The sequence below is a fragment of the Pyxicephalus adspersus genome, chromosome 3 (genome assembly GCF_032062135.1).
Source record: "Pyxicephalus adspersus chromosome 3, UCB_Pads_2.0, whole genome shotgun sequence".
NCBI classification, from domain to species: Eukaryota; Metazoa; Chordata; class Amphibia; order Anura; family Pyxicephalidae; genus Pyxicephalus; species Pyxicephalus adspersus.
This window is the reverse complement of record NC_092860.1, coordinates 32252985-32279299: the sequence shown is the minus strand read 5'-3', so window position 1 is coordinate 32279299 and position 26315 is coordinate 32252985. Positions and strand designations below refer to the sequence as shown.

At 36.3% G+C, this 26315-nt stretch overlaps 1 protein-coding gene across 2 annotated transcripts in view; it reads left to right on the top strand.

Annotated features, from left to right (window-relative positions):
* Window positions 1-11830: 11830 nt before the first annotated feature.
* The window catches only part of LOC140325983 (annexin A1-like), a 20745-nt gene continuing 6260 nt past the window's right edge, over window positions 11831-26315 (top strand). Inside the window, exons 1-10 of one of the 2 annotated variants that reach the window (XM_072404145.1) lie at window positions 11831-11935; window positions 15229-15306; window positions 16189-16285; window positions 17540-17634; window positions 18923-19036; window positions 23203-23293; window positions 23800-23879; window positions 24904-24960; window positions 25067-25160; window positions 25489-25584. In XM_072404145.1, coding sequence (XP_072260246.1) covers window positions 15232-15306; window positions 16189-16285; window positions 17540-17634; window positions 18923-19036; window positions 23203-23293; window positions 23800-23879; window positions 24904-24960; window positions 25067-25160; window positions 25489-25584 — 799 coding nt within the window. In that variant the 5' untranslated portion in view covers window positions 11831-11935; window positions 15229-15231. Of the gene's footprint in view, window positions 11952-15228; window positions 15307-16188; window positions 16286-17539; window positions 17635-18922; window positions 19037-23202; window positions 23294-23799; window positions 23880-24903; window positions 24961-25066; window positions 25161-25488; window positions 25585-26315 lie in introns of both variants that reach the window. The other variant, XM_072404146.1, reaches the window with a different exon arrangement.

Genomic DNA, 26315 nt, shown 5'->3' with positions numbered 1-26315 from the left:
GGTGTTCCCCAAGGGTCAGTCCTTGGACCGGTTCTCTTTTCTCTGTACACCTCCTCTCTCGGTAGTCTCATATCCTCCTTTGGCTTACAGTACCATCTGTATGCTGATGACACTCAAATCTATCTGTCCACCCCTGACCTGTCTCCCCCAGTCCTGGATAAAGTCTAATGCTGCCTGTCAGCCATCTCATCATGGATGTCTGAACGATTTTTGAAACTCAACCTGGATAAAACCGAACTCATCATCATCCCCCCTCAAATTCCAAATCCCCCCCTGACATATTTCTAATTGTTATTAACGCTGTTATTCGGCCCTCCCCTTAGGCACGTTGTCTTGGTGTCACCTTTGACTCTGCCCTCTCATTTACCCCCCATATTCAGAACATTTCCAAATCCTGTGACTTTCATCTATGCAGCATCTCGAAAATCTGCCCCTACCTGTCCCCTGAGACCACCAAACTCCTTGTACATGCTCTTATCATCTCTCGTTTGGACTACTGAAACCTCCTCCTCTCTGCTATTCCACTAACCCGACTCTCTCCTCTAAAATCTATTATGAATGCTGCAGCCAGACTCATCCATCCTTCCCACCTCTTCTCTTCCGCTGCAGATCTCTACACTTGCTTCCATTTCACCTTAGAATCAAATTCAAGCTCCTGTGCTTTGCCTTTAAATCCCTCCAGAGGTATTGTCCCACTTACATTTCTGACCTGGTAAAAAAGTACTCCCCCATTGGCTCTCTCTCCGATCCTCCAATGATCTACTAACGACTTCCTCACTCATAACCTCATCACACGCACGGATACTAGACATCTCTAGAGCTGCCCCAACTCTCTGGAATAGTATTCCTCATCCTATTCTGCTTGCTCCTACTTTCTGCTCATTTAATAGAGCACTCAAAACCCATTTTTTCAAACTTGCCTACCCATTTTCTTCCGTCTTTTGAAACCATCAGTACTTCCCACCATTATATATCTCCCGTCCTATATTGTGTTTAAATTCCCCCACCTACTAGATTGTAAGCTCTTTGGGGAAGGGTCCTCTCCTCCTGTATCACTGTCTGTATTAGTCTGTCATTTGCAACCCCTATTAATGTACAGCGCTGGGTAATATGTTGGCACTATATAAATTCTGTTTATTATTATTATTAATAATAATAACAATAATATTATTAATAATATAGGCAACCACTTTCTTGTACACACAAGACACACCTGGACTGAGTGATTCTACAGGAGAAGTAATTATTTTCCCAGATGATTGGATGGATAATAAGAGCTTCAAGTCTTTCACTCAATGCAAAATAACCCAGACTCAAAGAGACTGTAATTCTGTTCTAAAATATTTTCTTCTTGTTGTAAAAGCTTGTTTTATATCTGCAAAGCTCTATCTTTTCCCCACTCTCATCATGAACAGGAATCAGAATAAGAAAGTAACTCCCTATGTGTGGTTTATTTAGGGAGGGGAGGGCTGAATTTCTATTGGTTAGTGGAGGGTGAATGTACATGCTCAGTATGCTTTGCAATGACACAAGGGAATACACCATTAGTTGAAAAACCGAGTCCCTGTGTGCATTTGTGCTACATAATGAAAATGGATGCAATTTTTCCAAACATTTTCTAGGTGAAGTATTTTTCATTTAAGTTTGTGAAATTCTCCTACTTGTTTCTATTGTTTGAACCATTGTATTGTTGTTCCACCTAAACAACCTTCTAAAAACTGTCTCCTCATACTGATAGGGGGCGGGAACGGTGACAATTTCTGGCAGGAATGGCAGAGCTGGGAGCAAATCATTTGCTCCCAGGATGCACAGCAAGGCCCAGCAGCCCAATCAGGAGAGATCTCAGCAGAGGCATAAATACAGGGAAGGAGGGAGGGGTTAGTCACTCCATCTTGTGTTCTGTGTGAAGGATTGAAGCAGGGAGAAATGTGTATTGTGACAGGGACAAATTAAGAGCCTTCTCTATATCTGTATGTATAGAGATATTGCAGTTTTTGATGCTACCTGGTCATATTTAGCAAAGAAGACCGTTTGCTGCAGAAAAATGTCTGTCCTACTCTTTAAAAAATACAGATATTTCAGTCTGATACCTCTTGCTATTTACCAAAAAAGCCATTTTGCTGAAAATAAAAGTTCTGTCCTCTAAAAAAATACAGATATTTATGTCTTTAATACCTCTTGCTATCTACCAAAAAAGTCAGTTGCTAAAGAAAAATTTCTGTCCTACTCTAAAAAATACAAATATTTCACTCTGATACCTCTTGCTATTTACAAAAAAAGCCATTTTGCTGAAGAAAAAAAATCTGTCCTACTCTAAAAAAAATACAGATATTTCAGTCTTTTTTTTACCTCTTGCTATTTACCAAAGAAGACCGTTTGGTACAGTGAAATTTCTGTCCTACTATAAAATAATTACAGATATTTTAGTGTTTGATACCTGTTGCTATTTACCAAGGAAGACCCTTCGGTACAGTTAAACTTCTGACGATTGACTACACCCAGCTCTAGATGCCGGTTACCAATGCGGTCCACACTTTGGCCCTGATTCACCAAGCAAAATCGGAAGCTCGGTCGCGCATTCGTCTTTGCTATCGAAAATCGGAAGCCTTCGCTCAATTCACCAACTAAATTTCAGGCGCTGGTGTATTTCCGCAGAAGTTACTAACAGAAATGATCTCGCTGCTGGAGCCGCGCATCCCCGGCAGTTTTACACTGGTGAGCTTGCATTAAAAGTCACTGTTCCCCTAAAAAAGCATTTTTTTATTGGCACACATATTACCCTTAGCTCTAAAAAAATGTTTGTGCTGTTCAAATGTTTAAAACATCTATATGCGCTAAGAAAATATCATATTTTAAAATTACTTATTTCCTTCCTGTTGGGGAAGAGTTAACTGAGTTCAGCTCCTCTACATAGGCGCCTATCTAAACTCTTACGTTGCCTGATCGGAGGAGCTGATAATGATAATGAAATGTCCAATTGCAAAAAAAAACAGCCAATTTTGACAGACTGCGCAAGTGCTAATTGCCAGTAAATTTCTATCACCTGTGCACTTAAATTTGAGCATATATAAGGGTGTGGTTGAACTTGCTTTTTCCTTTTGTCTTTTTTTTTTTTTCGTTTCTTGGAGGGGCTGTTATTTTGTGTGATATCCTAATTAATCTATGTTGCTGCATTTGATACTTTGTTTACCATTTAGCACAATAGCTTCTTTTTTTTTTCCTTTGAATTTTTAAATTCAACAACTAATTGACAACCAGTTTGGATAGCAAGTGGAAGTGTGCTTGTATACAATAGTGCTAAGATCAGGCAGCACAGCACAATGACAACAAACCTATAACACAAATCAACATGAGTGCAAATGTCAGACTATTAAAAAAAAAAAACAAATAAACAAACAAAAGAAATAAAATCATGACAATTTATTCAGAAAAGGACTAAGTACATAATACATTCAAATACCAATATGTGACAATGGGACAAAGGCAACGAGGGGGGTCAAGTAGGAGTTTGGTGTGGAAACCATGCACACATTTGTACTCAATACTTGTGGAAAAATGACAACACATTACTGAAGAATTGCTGAACTACAGAAACTGACATTACAAACCAGCCCCTCCCCCCACACCACACCCCCCATTCATAGCAGTACTATGTGTTGTTGGATACAGAAACTCTATCCAACAACACATACAACTAGTAAAGGGCTGCAAGAGCAATCTGATTGCTCTTGCAGCCCTTAAAAGACCCTTAAAAAGACCCAAATTCTCGCACCATTGACTTCAATGGTGTTCGAATTCGGCATTTGATCGCGCAGAGAATTTCTCACTATTCGATCGAATAGCTGTGAAATTGAATAGTGAGATATTCGACCAACACTACTAATTACATGCCAAAAACAGAACATTTGTTAAAAGAAAGAATCAGAGAGAAGCCAATGCTTGAAGGGATCATCATGGGAAGTTTTTATTTGAATCTCACTGGAACCTGCTAGTAGTTAAAAAAAGAGGATAAAAAAATATTTTCATATGATGTGTTGTCTTCATATTTAGGGCTGCTTTACCATTTCCAGTAATGGGTAAAGGTTACTATGGACCTCACTTATTCCCCAGGGTAAGGGGGTGGCAAACCTTTCTGGACGTTGCATTGAGCATCCAAAAGATTGTGCACCAATGCTGCTGCTTCCTGATGCCTTTTTAAAATAAAGGGTAATGAACAGATTGTTTGCAAGTGGTTCTGAGCAGTGAAACCAGTAAAACCTTCTTGCAAAAGCCCCCATTCTGAACATAGCCAAAGATTGAATCGTAAAGGTCTATTTATAAGCGAAGAAGACATGCATTTAGACACAAGTCTAAGACATATATTTATAAATGAAGAAGACTAAGACATCTATTTATAAAGCAGCAAATTTGATATTAAGCACACATTCTCTGGTGGAAACCTTTTTTAACGGTGGTACCTATAATTCATTTTCCATCAGATAATGCCCCTGATTCATCATTGCAATCCGCGATCGCTGGAAGCGCGAAAGTACGCGCGGCCAGCGATCGCGGATTACCGCGGTATGTGTGCCATTAGAAAGAATGATTTTTTAGGGGAACAGTGACTTTCAATGCAAGATCGCCAGTAAAAAGCTGTCGGATAAGCGCGGCTCCGTGCGCGAGCTTTTTCAGTTGTTGAATAGCTAATATGAATGCGCGAGCGATCATCCGATTCTGCTTGATGAATCAGGGGCAATGTGTGTAGAATGTCAGATTCACTGCTAAATAAATAGGTCCCTTAATAAAAGTATGCAAGTGAAATAATATATTTTAAGAAATGTTCTCAGATAAAAACTAAACAATGGGTATGTAAAAAAGTGTTTTTTTTCATGAAGATGGATAATGTTCCTAGGGTGTGCCTGTATTCTCATATTTCAATTATCAGGCCATTCTAGACATGATTCTGTAGAGCTGTCAATGTTTACACTTCAAGGTGAGCAGCTAAAACCAAGCATGAATCAGGATGAACTGGTTACCACACCTGCTTTTTTGTTTTTATTTCATACATGTTATAACTTCTTTTAAACCTTTTTGACAAGTACAAGCACTGCGGTAATACCTTCATGGCAAGATACATTGGACCACAGTTTTATACTAAGCAACATACATATACAACTACTGTTTGCAGTAAATCAGTGACATTATCACTGTATTCGGCTCATCACTATTTAATACACCAAAGGTGGAATGTTTTTAATGACCACAGGGCTAGTTTTTATTTCGTTTTTATTTTTTTTTAAATCCTGTTGTAGCACCTCCTAAAAAGCTGAATTCTGGCTAGCCAAGGCAAAAGAAGAAACTAAACATATATGTAAACTGGATCACTAACAAATGAGGTTCAACATTTTTTTAGCCACCATAATAGAGATAAAGGTATTTATAATCCATTTTCAAGGAAAGTAGTTTTTTTTATTTTTAAAATCGGTGAAAGGCTGCATTTTATAAATGACTTAATTATCACATTTATTCCAGATGATCCTTCTATAAAGGTCTTTGTTCAGGAATTCCATGTGTGTGGTCACACTGTGTGTTCCTGTTTCTTAAAGGTTTTTCTGTATTGTCATTCTGACACATGGCCCCTGATTCATCAAGTAGAATCGGATTATCGCTCGCGCATTCGTATTAGCGATCCGGAATCGTACGCGGTCGCGCTATTCAGCAACTGAAAAAGCTTGCGCACGGAGCCGCGCTTATCCGACAGCTTTTTACTGGCGATCTTGCATTAAAAGTCACTGTTCCCCTAAAACGCGCATACTCGAGTCCGGACCGCGGTAATCCGCGATCGATGGCCGCGCGTGCGTTCGCGCTTCCAGCGAGCGCGGATTTCATTGATGAATCAGGGGCATGGACTACAAGTGTAGACCAAAAGCCGCCACGCTCCAAACAAATTACATAGGCATGGTTCACCATCAGGAAGCCTGAGCTGAGAAATGCCATGCAGTTATCACTGGAGTACATGGATGTAGACTTGGGTGCAAAAATGCACCACCAAGATATATGTAAAAAAGGAAAAAGAATAAAACAAGTATTTTTTTATTTCAAAAATGTGTTTATAGATACAAGACATTAGAATACATGTCTTCGGTTACAGTTTATATTTGATTTTAAATACCTTAATTTCTGAACACTTTCCAACAAAATAGAGGTAACCTCTATGCCATGGGAAAAGGCATAGAAGAAGACACAAATGATTTTTATTCTTGAATAAAGTTAATGGTGAATTGATCAATACAGAGCAGTTTAATCAGGCATTCTGCTCTGCAAGACTGGGCTGTGCTATATAAATCACAGGACTGGATAAACAGAAATGCAAATCCTTTGGCAGGTTAAAACAAATCCCAGAGTAGATATTTCTGTGTATTTACAGTAGATGTTTGCCTTAAGGACACTCATTATAATGCTTCAGATTGATAATTGCCTTGATGTTTGCTCTGTTTTACCCGAGTGGAAACAAACATATAGTCAGTGAAGTCAGAACTCCTAATACATAAATTGGTTATAAGGCAAAAAATCTGCAAGTATTAATATATTGGAGGCAATTGGCTAGCAGTGACAACTTATACTTCTTTATGTTCTTATGTTTCTTTTATTAAGAATCTGTTTAAACAATACATATTTCAAAAACAAAGTCTTTTGCAGGACTTTGGTCCTGTTCCTGTATGATCTATATTTTCGAATCCAAACTTTTAATCAGCTTACATTCCTCCCTCAGCAGTGGCAACATTTTTACCCAGGACGTTTTTGGCTTCAGGCTCTCCAGTCATCTTAATTGGCTAGGCCAGAATGATGTAACTTCTGCATACGTGCATTGGAATTCATTTATTCCAGCACTGAAGTATGCCAAGATTGCAGACAGCAAGGTAAGTTTGTGTTGTTGCAGAAGAGACATAACATATTTATTTTGCAATAAGAGCCTGCCTAGTTTACTACCTTGTAAAACTGACCCTGTGATTAAGAAATTTTTACAATCACCTTATTGAATCACCATAAAATAATCACCACAATTCACATACACACATTTGTAGGTTTTATGTATTATGTAATTACAATATTGGGGAAGTGTTTGTTATTGATACTATAGTTTATATAATAAGATCTGTTTAAGGCTGGAAACAATCTTTGATGATTGTTCCTGGTGAGAGAAGAGAGAGAGCTGTACACACAACACTCTCTCTCTTATAGCAGAAGTACAGTCTCACTTAACATGGAGTAAAAACATGTCTCTCAACTTACATATTATATAGTTATCCTTTGTCTTATAATAATGCCACCCATGTAAAATATTTTATTAAGCTATTCACAATACAGTAATGCTAGAGGCAACTGTACTGTATGGTTAGTGCACATTCCCCTCACAGCTGACATAGGCCTTGCCTCATAAACACACAAAATTAATATATATCCGTTTAGGTGAGTAAACATAAAAGTAAAAATAGTGTTATTTAAGTAGGTCAACTAAGTGTTGTAAAATACACAGTAATATGGATCTCAACAATGTATTTATATAATGGGGACATCTTGGAGGGAAGGTATATTTCTCCATGGTTCCTCTCCTATAGGAGAGATTAACCAGCAACATTCCAGATCTGGGTTTTGCATGTCACTCAGAAGTGTTCTGGTCCAGGCCAGAGTTTGGTTTTGTCTGGCCATATTACTGGACAGCTGTGAGCAGCAGGTAAAAAGTGAAGGAGAGGAAGGAAGCTCTCTGACCTGGGGCACAGGGAAGCTGCCTGTGAGAGCCATTCTGAGCCACATGTGAGTAAAGGTTGCTGGAACGTTTGTGTTGAGTTGGCTGGGTTAGCCACCAACTGGTAGAGAGGAATCTACCTGCTGTATAGTTAGTGCCTAACTGATGAGGAATTATTTTTGTTTTATCTTATTCAACCTTTTATTAAAACTGACTGTAGGTCTATTAACTGTCTATTAGGTCTATTAACTGTCTCCAGTGTGCTTCATCCATCCAAGTACCTCTTACCCCAGAAAAGGTGATTCCACAAGGCGGGTATACAACAATATATATAATAAAGTACAGTGGTAAAGATTTGTGGATAGTTGTTTTTTGTATAGGTTGGTTCCACCCATAATTTCACAACTTTGAATGAAACACCCATGAAATATCCATGAGCAATAGGAAAATTACAGGGTTTATCTATTTTGTTTGTAGTTGCTCTGTGTTTTTTTTTGGTGGTAGTCATCAATTTTCTATTTATTTAACTTGCCAGCTTAGTCCTATATATACAGTTCTGTGTGTTATTTGTACTTGTCTAATAGAAAGGTGTGATTTTATATTAAATAATGAGAGTGCTGAAACATGAAAAAGACAATATACATTAAGATGTGCACCAAATTGCTCTAATGTGTATTAATGCGGTACTTCTGGTGGCTGTTACTTGTCACTTTATCTTTCAGGTTGATGTTATCAACTTATTTATACATTTACTAACTAATTTACTACTTAGCTCTAAACGATAAGGTACAAGATAAGAAGCAAGCTCAGTGTAGTCATAGTAGGTGGTTGCACATTTTGACTGTTCTCTGGCTCTTCTAACAGAACACTCCACAAATGCTAATGATTATACACAACAGACAGTTGTCACCAAAAGAGATGAGTGCAAATGGAGATACCTGTTTAAGTGACAACTGTTAAAGATGGGGTCCTCCCCTTAAATCTAAAGGAAAATCTAATCTTTAAAGGTAAGGACAAAACCCTTTTTTATTTTCATTTTTAGTAGTAGTAGGGGAGAGGTAAAACCATTTTTTTGCCATCTGAGTTATAGGAAGTGACAGGAGTCTTTCAAATGTAGTGGATAGTTCTTAGTCCATATTGCAAGTTGCCCCCGCTATCCATATTCTGGGGGCAATTTAAAATTTTTGATTAACCCATACTAATCATGGTGACATTGGTGACCAGAACAATTTAGGAAAGCAAATCTCCGTAACACAGAATCATACACCATTAAACAAAAATACATATGCCCATCCTGCCCGAATACTTTGTTGCCATCCTAAAAAAATGCCTTGTTTGTAATGATACCACAGGTAGCATAAGGAGGTAAGAACCACAACTCCCAAAGATTGTGTGCAACAAAGAAGATGTTTTTGAGGTACAGAAGTCTACTGGTCACAGTGGATAGGATGACCTCTGTTACCCCAAAACACTTTTTAATGGGTTCACAACCCAGCATTTGCTTTAGCAATCATCAAGTTAAATTTGTAATCATCAGGCTATCAATGTAAATGTTGTTAGCAGACAGTGTTCACATTGACTGGTGGTTCCCTTGCCTACCAGTAGCCAAGGGACACACTGGGCTCCGTTACAATAACAATGGGCTCCCATATAATGTACAAGGTGAGCAAATACTATGTACATTGAATAAGTGAACTGAAGTTAGATCAAGTTTCTTCATTTCTATTAGAATTGAACTACATGACATAAACTGGGCTAAAACCTAACAGCAACAATAATGTTATTACTTATATGAGATATTAGTGATTGCATTTTTTTTATACATGAATGTCTTGTAAGTACAATATAAACATTTTGTGAAATGGGCAGCTAAAAATAGGAAATGGAAGAGAGATAATAAGAATGTATTGTTATGAGAATGGGCTGGAAGCCTTTTCACATTCTAGGAAATAGGTGTGTTTTATAATGATTGTAAGCTGAAGGAAATAAAGGATTCAGGGGAATGAGGCTTAAGTAAATTACAGGTCAGCAGCTGTATTTCCAGTTTTTTCCATTTTACTATATTATATAATAATAATTTTTATTTCTCAAAACATAGGACAAATGCTGGACTGGTAAATGTAAAACAAATAAAATACATTCTTGCGTTTAAGAACCATTTGGAATGAATACAGATCAGTTCTTTTGTTTGTTTTCGTTTAAAATAATGCTATTAAAATGTCCAATAGGATTTAATAGGATTTGCATGTTCTTATATACAAGTTGACATTCAAAAATGCGACCATCGATAATCTGATGCATTTTCAAATTAACACTGTTTTCTGGAGGTGCCCTTTATGTATTGATGGCGTTGTACTCCAGAATCAGCTGTTGGGTCTTACTTGCACGTGGTTTCCTGCTCATTCCTTCTCATTAATTTGTTGCTGTAGAGCCCCAATGTAAATTGAGCATCCATTTAATGGATTGTACAGATAGTAATTTTCTGGTAAATATAGACAGCATATATAACCGTAAAAAATCTGGAATTTTCAAAAATCTGGCACTCCTCAGGTCCGGATGTTGCTGGATTTCTGAATGTCAACCTGTACCAAGGTTATAGAAATTGTTCTTAGATTCATTGTACAGCATGTCCAAAAAATATGAGACACTGTTGTAAAATGCAACTTACAGGGAAGCCTAGAAAAAGTTTTTTCCTAGCACATATATTAGCTGATGTGGAAGACAAAATAATATCAGGCCTGCGTTAGCCTGATCTTGTGGTGTACTTCAACCTAGACCCGGTTCCCCCTGATGCATATTACAGTAGCATGTATAATATGCACTGCTGCAGGTGATTCTCAATGGCATCCCAAAGCTCCATGCTGACTATCATACGTTTCAGTGCAGCATTAATGCTTTAAAGAATTTCTGAAACAGCTGATTTGTAGGTGCTGAAGCTGAGATAATTCAAAAAGTCCTCGTTTGTTAACGTACATCAGAACCATCCCACTAAGTCACTCCACACAAACATTTTGCGGGACATACTACAAATAATTAAAAAAATAAATAAATAAAAAATATATGTATAAAATGTCAGCTCCTCTCAGAGCCATGCACCACACCTTTTAAATAGCTAATAAACATTTCTAAATCTGTTCAGTCTCCAGGCGCTGAAATCTTATTTATTCCTAAAATTTGTATCCACCACCTTTGTGACCTCAAGTTCACCAGATTTAGGTAACCTGATAATTTCTAATAAGTCAAATAGTGCTTGATCAGAGGATTGCTCTCCCTTCACACCCCAAATGTTGTCTCTTATCTGTTCCAAATTATTCCAAAAGCAGTTTCCATATTACAAGAGAAACAGGCTAGCAAAAAAACTTTTTTTCCAAGATCACATGAAACCAAAACACACTCACATGTACAATGCTCCAAACAGCTTGTTTACATTAAGATAATAGAAGCATCACAGATCGCAAATTCCCTCTGACGATAACCAGCCAGGGAAGATGCTCCCTTCAATTTACCTCAACAACAGGCAGATAGTTACCCTAGTTATAAGTGGTTGAAAGTCAATAGGAGCTTGTTGTTACTGTATACTGTAGGCTATAGTTGCCTGCTGTTTACAGAAATTGAGCTACCTGAAGTTAACTTGAAGAACAGATTTGTTTGAACCGAATATTGGATGTTTGTAATATTACTAAGTTTCAAGACACTGACTAAGGTCGCTGGGGACAAAAACGTTTGCAAACCATTTTTTCAGTAAAGTTTTGAATAGTTAGAAACTCTGTCCAGGCTGTCTGATGCCAACCACCACTACCCCAACTTCCTGTCCTGCTGTCAGATTCTGTCAGAGGCAGGAAATTATGTAAAATTATGTGAATGTTCTTACAACATAATCATGGACAACAATAAAAACATGTTTGTATTTATTCAAAGTTTATTTAAAAAATGTTTTGTCTAGAGTTGGATTTAAAAAAATACAAAAAATTACACGTACATGTTTTTTCTTTGTCTATTGTATGTTGGTTACTAAAAGCATGTTGCCTTTCCTAACATGAATGACTGCTTAATCAAGTCTGTGTCATACCCAATAAACATGTTCTGTTTTTTTTTTTCCTTTAGGTGTGGTCCAAAAGAATTATAAAAAACATGGGTCTTTCTTTTACAGATTATAACTTCTGAATCTCTGATCTGAAGGCAAGGCAGCACACAGATCTTGCAGAAAAGGTATATTTTATTGTTGGTAAGCTTTTTTTTCCATAGTTTGCTTTTCCAAAGGAAATTTATATTTATGTGTGTCACAATGAATCTAAGTCCTTATAGAAGAACAAACTCCAGAATAGAACATTGTAATTTTTTGTTCTTTTTTGAAATACTAAATAGTCAGTTTTAGAGTCAATGCAGAAATCCACTGAACTAACTGCTTACTTTGCCACAATGAATGTGAAATTGTTTTATTGTTATCACAGAAACATGAGATTCGGGTTTAGTTACCTTCTGCTTTTATTTGTGTGTATTGAAAAATATATTGTTCATAAATGTTCCTAAAAATTGAATCACTTCAATTGTTGTCATTGGGGCTTTTTGCATTTTTTTAATTTAGGATTTGCACTAGACTAGAATAAGTGTCCTAAATCCAAATGCATATATACTTACCATCAGGCTACATTGACACCTTCAGCGTCTGGAATTCATAATTGTCATCATCTTTTTGTTTAGATGTTGCAAGAACCGAGTTACTTTAAATGAGTAAAACATAGAAATGGAAAAAATTGCCTGAATATTACCATTTTAATATTAGCCTATCCTAAAAGTTACAGAAGCTGATTTTAGGAACTCTCCATTTGAAATACAAGTTGCCCAGATGTTAGGCGTCAATATTAACTGACACATTGACCTAAAATAAAGATCCGATGCTATGACTTTCTGAATTTTCTCTGATTGTACAGGCAGAATTCCTGTTCTAGGACAGTAAATTTTCAAAGGTATAAACAGACAGATAACTAATTTCAGAAGGTGTTATGCAGTGGTAGCCTCTCTGTTTTTCTTAAGTTTGTTTTAAATACTTTAAGGCATTTAGGAATACGTGTTAAGGATTAGGGAGACCATTCAAGGGGGTGAATCATTAGCCTGACATTTTCCCAGCTTTATTTTAAATTTTTCTGCAAACCTAATCTTTACAATTTATGAAGCATAGTCTTCGTTTAGATAGAAATCAAACTTTATATTACTAATTCATTTTATTAGAAGAAGGGGCAGAGAATTCTACTAGACCTATTAACCTTAAGAGTAACAAAAAAGTTACATTTCTCTCTTTAAAACTCCCAGAATTAAAAACGTTAATTCTCTTAGATTTGTTCTTTTGACTCCATGCTGAGCAGATTCGCCCTCTTTATTTTTGCTGATAAATATATAATTTGTACATGTAAGATTTTCAGTTGTCTATGCAACAAAAATAAAAAATCTTCAAGGGGTGTACTCTCCTTCTTTATAGGGATCTCTCTTTCTGTTGCCTTTCAAGATGGTAATAAAGGGAAAAAACACAATAATTGACAAAACATAACAATGGTTATGTATTTACCTATTATCTACTTTATTCAACCAAAAATAAAACTGCAAAAAATGTTAAAAGAAGGTTTGATGTTAGCCAAACTTTTAAGATTTTTTAAAATACATTTTACAAGTTTAAGTCCAGGTGTAGTTATGCTACTGAAACCCTATTAACACAATTTACCTAGCAATTCAAATGCAAGGTGCCTCATGTTAAATTATCTAGTTATGTAATTACTAACATGACTTGCATAGTAATCTTGAAATTTACAGAGGCAGCTTTTGTGCATATTTCCCTTAGCTGACTCAGTTATCCCCTTAGTGATGCAATAAAAACCATGAGAAACGCCTATAAAATAATTTTAAAAATGCTATTGTTTCAGAGGAAGAAGATACAATAAAGCCAAGGGTGTGCCCCAGTGTTAGACAAATATAAATGCACTGCATATTTAAATTTATAAGATAAAAAAATAACCTAAAGTAAGCCTTAGGAACTGAAAAGATGCCAAAGATAATATTATATTATTTATCAATATATGTAAAACTACAGGAAGCCGATAATAGACGGAATATAAAGGAAAAAAAGACCAAATACGATATATTTGGGCCATGTTGTATTTATTTAAAGTAATAAATATTAAAAATTTAGTACAATAACAGCTTCATATTGAACATAATTACGTGCAAAGGTCAGGTAACCTGAGGCATAAAGGTCTGCATAAATTGGTATAAGATCTGCCAATTTTTCTTTTTTTACTGCTGCTTTGGTCTTTGGCAGTGTGATGTTTTACAAGCACTCAGAAAATTATATGTATATGGAAGGCACAAATCTGTTGCAGAGATGGGCAAACTGTTTTTAATATTTTGACACTCAACCCAGATTGCTCAGAATTATTCATAGTGGAGATTTATACATTCTGTGTTCTAAGTTATACTATCTTTAGTTTTGTGGTGACCTTCAAAGAGTTTCCACATTTGGCCTTGTTTGACCTTCTAGCCTCCCTGTGTCACCACAACCATCCCCAAATCGGGAAGTGATTTGACCTTAAATCTAAAATCAGAATAAAAGTATTGCAGGGGCAAAGTAGACCTTATTTTTAGAGCGCACTGGAAATAGACACATCCATGCTTAGGTGGGTACTTTGGTGATAAAAGAAGAGAATTGAGACAAAGGCTTACCAAACTTGTGGCTCCGTGTCCAAGGTCCAAATCAGCTACAAATAAAGTGTATTGAAAGCTTTTTTTTATATTTTTGTGATTGTGTGAAATAGTTGGAAATCCTAATAGCTAATGTTAATACTGTATGTGTTTCCTTTTTGGATTAGACTGCTTTTAAAAGCAAATATGGTATCAAAATACAAGGTCCACACTTTTAGCCCCTGTAAAAATGTATCCAAGCCTCTTTACGTGGCTCTTACATTAAAATCGTGGGAAAAGCCAATGATCCCAAAATTAGCACTGTGCAGGAGCTTGTTTGTGATATAAAAAGTTATCAGCTTACCTGAAACCTGCCCAGAACACCTATAGTGTCAGTCTCACCTAGTAGCCATGATCAGACGCTAGGCAAATAAGGTAAAAATTGTTTTTATTTATTTTATTGTGTGTTGATTTTTTTTTGGGGGGGTGGAAAATATATTTAAACCCAACATTCTGACTTGAGGTCTGTTACTCGGTACTGCTAATGGATTTGTTAGGTTTTTTTAAGTTACAATAAAAATGTTCTGCCTAATAAAAGGATACTGGTGATCAATACAAAAATCATAGGGTGTTTGGAGTGCCCAAAAAGAGTTGCAATAAATTTGGAAAAAATGGTTTATATGATATCCTTTGTACCTCTGTCTGCTTTCTCGTATGTTGCAAACTTGCAGGCTCTGGTCTGTTCTCTCTGCCGTGGTTTATTCAATGAATAATTAGTTTTTATGATTCCTTATCTTATATACTCTACTAATGCATCTCATTTACTGTTTCAGAAAATGGAGCAACAATCAACTTACTCTGTGGTTCAACAAATGTTGCAGGCCAGCCAACAAATAAAAGAGACCTGCACTGTAAGTGAAGCTGTATTATTCATTCAGATATACCGAAAAGGTTTATGAACAAAACTAGATTTATGTGAGTTGTTTTTCTGCTGCATTTTTGATCAGGAAAACAGATCATGTGCAAAGTTAGTACATTCATACATATATTGAACATATTATTGGCAATTGTATTGGGAAACTTGGATGATTTCCATCAGTTTCATCAACTTCAATTTGGATTGAGAAATGGCATAGAGGTGGATTGCAAATGCCTGCAATTGTTTTTGCTTTTATTTGGTTAACCCACAATTTGTGACATTTGTGATAAATGTGTGGGTAGCAGGTTTCATTGGCTTGGATCTGGTAGATAGCATTTAGAAGATAGCCCTGTTAAAGTATATATAAACCCCAAGATTGAACTTCTCCTAGTCTCTTCTTTTTGTTCTGATAAATTTACTAAGTGGTTTGTTATCTGTTTAATGAGTGCATACAAATAAATGTCTGGCAGAAACCCAGTCGGCTTGGCTTTAATCATCGGGAAGGGAGCTAGTAACAATGCATTAAATAATAATGTTATCAAGCTTCTCTGAATTCTTTCTGTATATTACAGAATGCTCCTATGATAAGGATGTGGTAAACAGAAAGTATTGTAGTCCTATCACACTTTTTGACCTACATTGGTAAAGCTGCTTTTCCAAAACTGTCCATGTGGCAAAAAGTATGTTACTGGCAGGAGTCAAAATTAAAAAAACTTAAAAAAACATAATTATACTTTGCTTATTAGTTAGCATAGCTGCCCTCATGAATATTTATAATGTAACCTACATACATTTTTTAAAACATTGCAAACTATTTTTCTGTTAAAGGGATCTGGCCTTTTTTAGTAATTTGTTCATTTCAAAATACCCTTAGGATGCAAATGAAGTACAAGGTGGAGCAAACTGGCCAAAAACTAGAACCAATCCTGCAGAGGATGCCAGTGCACTGGAGAAGGCAATTAAAGCAAAAGGTATGCATTTTCAGCTTCAGGGTGTATAATTATCATACAATTACCAGCCATACCAATTGGTAACAGATCCTAGAAACATATTGGATTATACATACATTTGACAATTTATTATTAATTTAAGTATTATTAAGATAATTGAAACCTGGTTAAGACAGATTAATCTAACAATAACATATATTCCATTTTACTATATACTAAATATGTGCAGTATATACACAAACTTACCCATAATAATACACAATAAACCCATTCAAGTATAAACCTACCTTTAGTATAGTACCTACCTAAAAACAGGAAAGCTACATTGTCTTTAGTATGACTCTAGTGGGAGCAAAAAATGTCTGTCACTGCTAACATTCAAAAAATTAATCAAGGGAAGTGCCAATAAAATTATTGTAAAATATTATATCCAAGGTGTTTTTAAAATATTTGTTTAATAGGGGAAAAATAAAATCAATTTGTGTAAATGTTAGCTGTCATGGTATTTGACATCCTAGTGGAGTTAGACAAACAGCACTGATATTCATAGACAGCCCTAAGTTTTTTTTCTTTGTATTATAGAAGGGTCTCCTCCAATGTTTCCCAATGATTAAATATGCATTTATCATTTTATTCCAATCTATATACAGAGATGTCCCCTCATAGTGCACATTTGTAGCTAGGGCTGTCCACGAAGAGCCTGGATGTAGACAGTATAGAAAACAATATGTCTATAACACAAAGCAAATCAGGGTACAACTTTGACTAGCAATGTGTGAAATATTTCACATTATCACTAATCCATAGCTAATTGCAAATTTTTATTGGAGCCCTAGTAACCAGTCAGCTTTCCATTCCCTTCACGGGTAAATCCAGATTGGTTGCTAACTTGCTACCTTGTTCTATGTTTTAGTGATGAAACCTAAAAACATCTCTTATTTTGCTGTCAGTGCTACCTTATCTAAGGTAATTTACAAGCTTGCATTTATTATTATCACAAATGTACTGTTCTACAGCCTAATTTAGGAAGAACTAATGAATGAAATAACAGAATTATGCATATCATACAGTATGTTATGCAAGGTATAAAATAAATCCAAATACCACATATTTGTAACATAAAAAATGAAAGAAAAAAACTATTCTTAATGTTTTGTTGAAGTCACATGTCCATAATACATGAAAGTATAACTTGATGCTTTTTTGGGGATTACCAATTTAACACTATTGATCTAGTATGAGTAATTTTTTTTTCATGATTATATTTGACTTTAGGTGTTGATGAGGGAACTATTATCGACATTTTAACAAAAAGAACCAATGAACAACGCCAAGAAATTAAAGCCGCTTACCAAAAGCAAACTGGAAAGGTAATGAATAACCAAACAATGATAACTCCAGAATATCATAACCCCTTTGTATCACCTGCATCTGTTGTATGTTGCTTGGGTTTGAGTGATAACACTTTTACTTTGATATTAAATACCATTTTTCTAGCTCTATAATAAATTAATGCTATCCTACTGGTTATAGGTGAATACTTGGTGAACCAAACATGTAAATATTTAACATTGCATGGACAGTCCAAAAATGTAATGTATGACTTGGAAACAAGATTTCTTGTTATTATGTTAAATATATGTGGTTGTATTGTGCAGCTGTTTAGGCTTAGCATTATTTCAGCGTTTATTCTGTATTTATTTGGTGTTTGCTAAGTGTATTTTCCAGTGGTTATTCTACGGTAAAAAGGCTGGCTATTGAGGGTGAAGAAATAATTAGAGAATCCTGGGCCTTTTCCTTTATGCTTTTCCTCCTAGATGCCAAAGTTTACCAAAGTAAACATATTTTAGTAATGTATTTTAGAAATGTATCAGACCTTTACTGTCTGTCCTCCATTGAAGAGATGCTGCTTGCAACGATTTTCTACCACACATTAGCTAGGTCACTTATAAAAGTTTCACAGATGTCGATATGATCACTTGTTTAAATATCTTTGGTATTCCCATTGAGTCCAGTAAGTTAATGTTTTTAAACTGCTAGGAAAATGTCCACTCAGCCACTTGTGTAAATGAAGCCTTAGGATAGTTAACAGTCATAATAAATATTTATAAATGAAGTCCTTTAGGCTAGGTTCAGACTTGAGCAATCCTGCGCACCTCCCAGTTGCAGGCACCCTTCCAGCTGCTTGGTCACTCGCAGCACAGTGCTGGTCATTAAATAATCAGCATCTGCACATTTGACAGCTGCAATTATTATTATTTTTATTGTGCAGTATTTATATACCGCCGACATATTATGCAGCACTTTACAAAGTCATGTCACTAGCTGTCCCTCAAAGGTACTCACAATCTAATGTCCCTACCTCAATAATATGTCATTATCACAGTCTAAAGTTCATTTGAGGGGAAGCCAATTCACCTAAATACATGTTTTTGGAATACCACTTACTGCTGCAAGCATTTATTTTTTAGGTTGCCTCAGGGAGAAGTTACTTGTAGTGTCTTCCCTGAGTCAGCAGTTCATTAGCATGAGGAAGCGGTAACAAGATCACAACCTCATGGCCAGTATGAACATAGATTTCCTGATTCACCAAGAATACTGAATACTGAAAACTTTAGCTAAACTGATATATTTCTAATATTGTGTTCATTTTTGCAGAATTTGGAAGACGACCTGAAGAAAGCACTAAGTGGTAAACTTGAATCGCTTATACTGGGTTTGTTAAAAACTCCTGCTAAGTTTGATGCTCATGAGCTTAAAGCTGCACTTAAGGTATTTTGTTTATAGATGTAGCGTGATGTTGTTTGTGATGTATTTTAATAATACCTTGTCCTACTAGATACAACTACTTCTGGTCAGAAAGTGACAGTATTTACTGTTTGCGATTCAATACAGTACAGGCTTTGCCATATTTGCATGCCTTTCTCTAGGAGGACTCTGCAGACCGATGTGCTTACAGTCCCTGCATGCATGTGTCCTTCACTTTTACATGTGACCTGTGTGGGGTTCCCCACTCAACAGCCACACCCTTGCAATGAGGTAGCTAGCGTCCTCTAAGGCAGGGGTCCCCAACGGTCTGACGGGTGGGTTGTGCCTCTTGCCGGTGCACCCCCCCCAGCGGGGTCAAGAAAAAGACCCAGCTGGGGGGCGCAGACCCGTACGCAAAAGAGGCTAAATACAGTGGGCCGTTGTGTCTCTGGACTCTGGCTCAGACCTGCGATGGGAGAGTGAGCGGGTTCTGGCATCATGATGTTACTCTGGGGAGAAGTTTATTCCCCTTTGAGTGACACACGGCTCCCCTCACATGCGTGGTCCAAAGTCTGTGAATTGAGTAGTCCGTGAGCTCCAAAAGATTGGGGACAACTGCCCTAAGGAATATTTTCTGTTTGTTCCTCCATGTACCCTAATATAAAAATTATTTATTTTGGGGTTTCGTTTAAATTTTATGTTACATTTAGCCTTTAATTTCAAATAGGTATTTCAATAAACTGGGATTGTAAACAAACAATAAGCTGACCTGTCATATTAGAACATTGTCTATATAGAAAAAAAAGAACAATGTATGTTCAATTGGTTTAACATAGATGATTTATGAAATGGGAGAGTATCCATTGTATTTTGAGGCAAACATATGTTCAAAGAAACAGTTGAAAATGAAAGTTGTTACTCATTAATAAGTCATTAAATAATTTAAAGACCTGCAGTACCACAGAATGCGGGGTAAGTAACCTATATCTCCACATTCTCTCCAACAAAGAGGTGAGTTGCTGGATGTAATCTGGGAATGTAATACCATCTATGTAAGATTTTCTGGAACAGTTCCTAATGATCTGTGCAATGTTTCCAGGTAATCAAAATAGCGTGTTTCCAGGCAGAGTTACAAATGTACAGAGAACCCTAGTTCAGCTTCCAATTTAGATTTTGGGTGGTTTTAGTAAACTTAATACTGAAATACATTATGAAAAATGTTCTATAAATAAACAAATATACCAGGGGAGAGAGGGTACCCCACCTGGTTCCATTTGTAATAGTGAACCCATCTGATAGCATACCTGCTGTAAAAACTGTAGCAGAGTGGGATGAATAGAATACCAATATAGCTGGTAGAATCTGTCCGTAAAAGCCAGGCTTCATGAACACCTGTTGTAGAAACCCCCAGTATATCTTATCCAATACATTTTTGGCATTTAAAGCTAGAAAGAATATTGGTACCTTAGAAGTTTGGGCATACGTTAATAACAAGTGGCATCAGGAGCTTGGCTGTCTTTAATATATCCTATTTGGTCTGGAACAATCAGTGTGAGTAAAATAGAAAGTAGTCTTTAGGATAAAATATTTTCTTATAATTTAGGAGGAAGATACAAATTTTGAGGTATAGAGCACTCTTTATCCGCTTTGGGAATAGTCATATTTTCATATTTCTATAATAATAAAGAGAAAAGTTGTACCCGTGCCTTACACAAGTAAGTTTGAAAGGGCTGAAGATGGTTTGCGTTTATTCTCTGTTTCTGGTCCATCTGTAAAATCCTCTCTCTGCCCCCTAATCGGGGTACCTTTCATGAAAGCTTATAGGCATTTCATAGAGCAAATTGGTTGATTAATTAAGGTGATTAAGGTCAAAATGGAGTTTCAAAGCTTCTTCTATCTGTTGTTTATACTGAGGGTTGCTTAGAAGATAGATATTCAGTCTCCAGACATTGGTTGAAGGGTGCGTTTGTGTGTCTGATACACAAATAGTAACTGGGCTATGATCTGATTAGGTTAAATTTTCAGTAGATTAAAACAGAACAACTTGAAGTGTCTATTTGTCTTTAAGAAAAAGACTTATTCTGGAATATGAGGAATGAGGAGTTGAAAAGAAGGATTAGTTTTCTGATTCATGATGACATCTCCTTACAACATAAAGCTTACATTTTTGCATACAGAGAAGAAAGAAGGAAGATGGTTTCCTTGTAAAGGTGGAAGAGTCTAGAGAAGGGTCCAGATTGAAGTGGCCTCCTTTTATGAGACCACCTCGCTGAAATTATATTGACCAACATTTAGCACCTAAAGGTTTACCAGCATAGTTAGTATTGAGTTCATTTCACAGATCAGCATGAAGGATCTACAAGCTGGGTCGGCCAGATGATTTACATGTTTAAAGTCTGAAGTACCATTGAGGCCCTAAAAACCTCTGCTTTTTTATTAGGACCATTGAAATATTAGAGTGAGGTAGAGATAGTTTTAAAAAACTAAACTGGTCAGTCCTCTGTTGTTCAAGGAGATATTTTTTATGGTATTTTTTATAAACAAATTGATGTGAGTTGCTGGTATCTTCAAGTCTGTTACTGAGCATATGATGATGAGAATGGTCATTGTAGTTCCTTAAGTGGTGATAAGGAAGAAATGTATAAGAAATGCAGAAGGTTTGTATTCCAAAACAAGGATGTAAATGATTTCCAAAGATTTTGGAAATTATTATAGGTTTCAAGTGAATTGGGGGAGGAGGGAGGACAGGAAAGTAATTGAGAGGAATATTTTTTATTAAAAAAAATCTGAGACAAAAGTCAGATAACATGGGGAGCATAAACGGCAATGGAGGTGGGAAATGAATATTTAAAAGGAAGAAAAAAGGATAAAAGTGAGATTGGGAATGCGCAAAAGGAGCAGCTGGAGCCTCTCGGGATGCGTTACGTTGGTCAAGACTTTAAGGTTTTCTACTTTTATGTAAAGTACAGCTGTTTACTGTGTAATGTGAGTTAAGTTCTGCTTTATGGCCCTGATTGTTTAAAGCTCTCCAAGGCTAGAGAGAATACACTTTCAGAAGTGAAGCTGGGTGATCCAAAAAACAAGGAATAGATTTTTAAAAATCCCTTGCTATTTTCCAGCAAACGTTTTGAATCCAGGACCAGATCCATTCCAGGTTTGCTGGATCACCCAGCTTCACTTCTGAAAGTGTATTCTCTCCAGCCTTGGAGAGCTTTAAGAAATCAGGGCCTGAGAATCAGGATTAGGTATGAATGAAACACCCCCTAGTGGTCTCATAATTAATTGCAGTAAAACATCTTTGTCCAGACGTAATGGAAGTTAGGAGTATAGGACACAGCTCAGATCCAATCCAATTAGATAACTGGAAATGAAGACTAGGAGGATTTAGATTCCAAATCTGGGGTTATTTTCCAAGAACTCAAAAGTTGCATGTCAGCTTCTGGTGTACAAATTGGAACTGTCTGTCCTGATTATCAGGTTATCAGTAATTTTGTGGGGTATCCCCATTAATAAAAGATTTTGTGGTGTCTGAGAAAAACCTTTCAATTTCTCATGTAGGTTGGATAGGGATCTCACTTTGGACATGACTTGTTCTTTGATGTGGTAAAAATGTGTTCTTTCCAGGATATTGCTAAGAGTGTGTTCTGGGAGGAAAGCTGGTTTTGTAATGTGAGTTACACTCATTTTGTTCTTAATGTGAACTACTTGAGCTCCTAAATTCTGCATGGAGCTAAATATTTTGTCAAATAGCAGGGAAATATCTTTATGAAGGTACTGGTCTAAGGACATAAGCATATCTTTCATTGTTACATCAGAGAGTGCTTGGGAATTGGGATAAGTAGTATTAGTATCATTCTCAATACATGCCGATGTCATAGAAGTATTGTCTGCACACAAAGCAGTGCTGTCTTTCAGAAGTTTCTGATAGTCTGCAGATCTTCTGGGTCTCTACTGAATGAGCTACACATGGAAGGTGAGATAGTTGGGGAAGATTTGCTGAATGAGGGACCCCCTCAGACCAGTCACACACAGATCTCTCTTGACTGCCACCTTGACCAGGAAGAAGTCTGATTCTTTGGGTCAGCTGGCCAATATTTATCTGGCAGGGAGCTACTCTAATGTCATATAATGATTTTAAAATGAATTAAAGGGCAAATTTACAGCAAAAAAACATTTTTCATCTTTCACAGGGTCTTGGAACAGATGAGGACACAATCATTGAAATCCTTGTAACAAGAAGCAACCAGCAAATAAAGGAAATCACAAAAGCATACAAAGAAGGTACTGGGTCCACGGACATATTAAATTAAATATATTTTTGTTTTATTGCTTTAACATCGTAAACAAAATTATAAAATGACTAGGTATAACAATATTATTAAAAAAACGTTTCACAGAGTATCAGAGTATAGAATACTTTACATAAGACCACCTAATACCTAATCTATAAAAAACTGACAGCCTAACATGCTATGGTGATAGCTGAGTAGGGTTAAAATATGTATATTTTTTTGAGATTCCAAAGGCTGCCTTATAAAGATAGAGAATAGATCACAGTGAAGATTATTTCAATTCAGTGCAAGATTAGAACAGTGTAATTGGATCAAATATTTCCAATAAATTAGCAATATAGTACATAAAAGCTGTATGTTACAAAATACAGACTCCAGCTCCAAATCTATGAGTTCATTTGAAGTTAGTTAAATTACTCTGGTTTGTTATGAATATTGTCCTTAAAATGTCAATGTTTTTCAGTTATATTTATTTTTACAATATTTTTGTCCTAGAATTCAAAACTGATCTTGAAAAAGATTTAATTGATGACACATCTGGAGATTTTCAGAAGGCCTTACTTGCTCTTTTGAAGGTACAGTAAAACACTGAGATACTAAGGCAAATTTTAGGTATCCAATCATGTGTAAAACCAATCCCTGTTTATCCTTTTAGCACATGACTTGGTATTTAAGGGGAACCAAGCTACAATTTGTTGAATACAGTTTCTCAAAATCCCCTAGTAAATCAGCCTTACTGTGCTGTGTGCTGCCTGTCAGCCATCTCATCATGGATGTCTGACCGATTCCTGAAACTCAACCTGGATAAAACAGAACTCATCATCATCCCCCCCTCAAATTCCAAATCTCCCCCAGACATATTCCTTATTGTTAACAACACTGGTATTCGGCCCTCCCCTCAGGCATGTTGTCTTGGTGTCACCTTTGACTCTCTCATTTACCCCCCATATTCAGAACATTTCCAAGTCCTGTCACTTTCACCTGCGCAACATCTCCGAAATCTGCCCCTACCTGTCCCCTGAGACCACCAAACTCCTTGTACACGCTTATATTTCTCATCTGGACTGCTGTAACCTCCTGCTCTCTGGTATTCCACTAACCCGACTCTCTCCTCTACAATCTATTATGAATGCTGCAGCTGCAATGCTCCTCTAATGACTTAATACTGACTTCCTCACTCATAACCTCATCACACGCACGGATACAAGACTTCTCTAGAGCTGCCCCAACTCTCTGGAATGGTCTTCCTCGTCCTATTCGGCTTGCTCCTACTTTCTGCTCATTTAATAGAGAACTCAAAACCCATTTATTCAAACTTGCCTACCCATTTTCTTCTGTCTTTTGAAACCATCACTACTTCCCACCACTACATATCTCCTATCCTATTGTGTGTAAATCTCTTCGAGGCAGGGTCCTCTCCTCCTGTGTCAATGTCTGTATTCGTCCGTCATTTGCAACCCCCATTTAATGTACAGCACTGCGTAATATGTTGGCGTTTTATAAATCCAGTTTAAAAATAATATTATTAATACTGTGATATTTATTTACAGATGTGAAATGTAAAAAACAGATATATAACATTTTAAAACCTGTTTGCAGGGAACCCGCAGTGAAGATTGCTATGTTAATGAAAATCTTGCTGACCAAGATGCAAAGGTATAAATTACTATCATTTTTTGCAGTACAGTGCAGTTACAGTATATTTTAAAGGCGTGTTACCAGTGTTGTGACTAGGTTGGCTGACATTGATTTTTTTTATTAGGCTTTGTATGAAGCTGGAGAAAAAAAGAAGAAAGCAGATGTTTCTGTATTTATTAATATTTTAAGCAATCGAAGCTTTCCACGTCTAAAGAAAGGTAAACAATTAGTGGGAATCATTAATCATCTCATCATTTAAAAAATAATTTGCCCTGTGCCAATAAAATCAAACATTGGAGTTCTGTGGGAACTAAATTGCTCAGGGGTTGGGATGGACTGAGAGGTACTGGAATAGGCGGGAGGCATCTTAAATGGGCTGGGGGCCATTGCTGGTGGACTAAGCCTCATTTGTAGAGACGCTGGAAAGAATTACAATTTGTGAGCACTGATTGTTTATTTAACCAATAAGTACCAAGAAAATCAATTTCTATGTTGTGTATATGCATTTAGGTAACATACTTGTTTCTTGTTTCTTTTATTGTGCAGTGTTTGAAAAGTATGCCACTTACAGCAAACATGATATCAATAAGACACTGGATCTGGAACTGAAGGGAGATATTGAGAAGTGCATGGTAGCTATTGGTATGCATTAACACAATGGAAATACAATCAGGTTGAATTACTAAAGGCACACAAAGTGTTCACATGGAAAAGAAAAGCAATGCACATGGTTGGGTATACAAGTCCTGTGAATCATATCCTGAATCTTACATACCTTAGCATATGTTATACATATATGTATAAATAAATATATATATACATATAAGAAAACACAACTGACACACTTCCAGCATTCACTTTGCATTCCTGCAAGACTATTGTAACACTATTGTAAGCAATATGAATGGTTTGTTACTTAATAGGAATCACTCAAAATGTTCTCCACACATTCACTCCAATGTGAAAATAGCTGCTTGTTTGTTATCAAGATTCACAAGGCAAGATTCAGTCTAACAAACTCCATCCAGTGGATGCTGCATAATGCATAGGGGTGCATAAAGCTCAGGATCATACACTCAAGCCCTTTTTGTGAGCTTATCTCAAAAATACCTCTAAGTATTTGGTTTTAAATAACTGATGTCAGTGGTTTCCTTGTGTATATTTTCATGTGTGTAACTATAAGCAATTTATTTTTATTGGCTTAAAATAATATCAGCATAAAACATCAGAGTATGCATATTTGTATACAGGTAGTCCCCAACCACCTGAGCGTTACACTGATTTCTAGATTTCTGTTCCAAAAGCGTCACAGGTTTTCATGAATTTTTTTTTTTTTAAATTGTAGACCTGTAACTTACAGAAATATGTCCGAA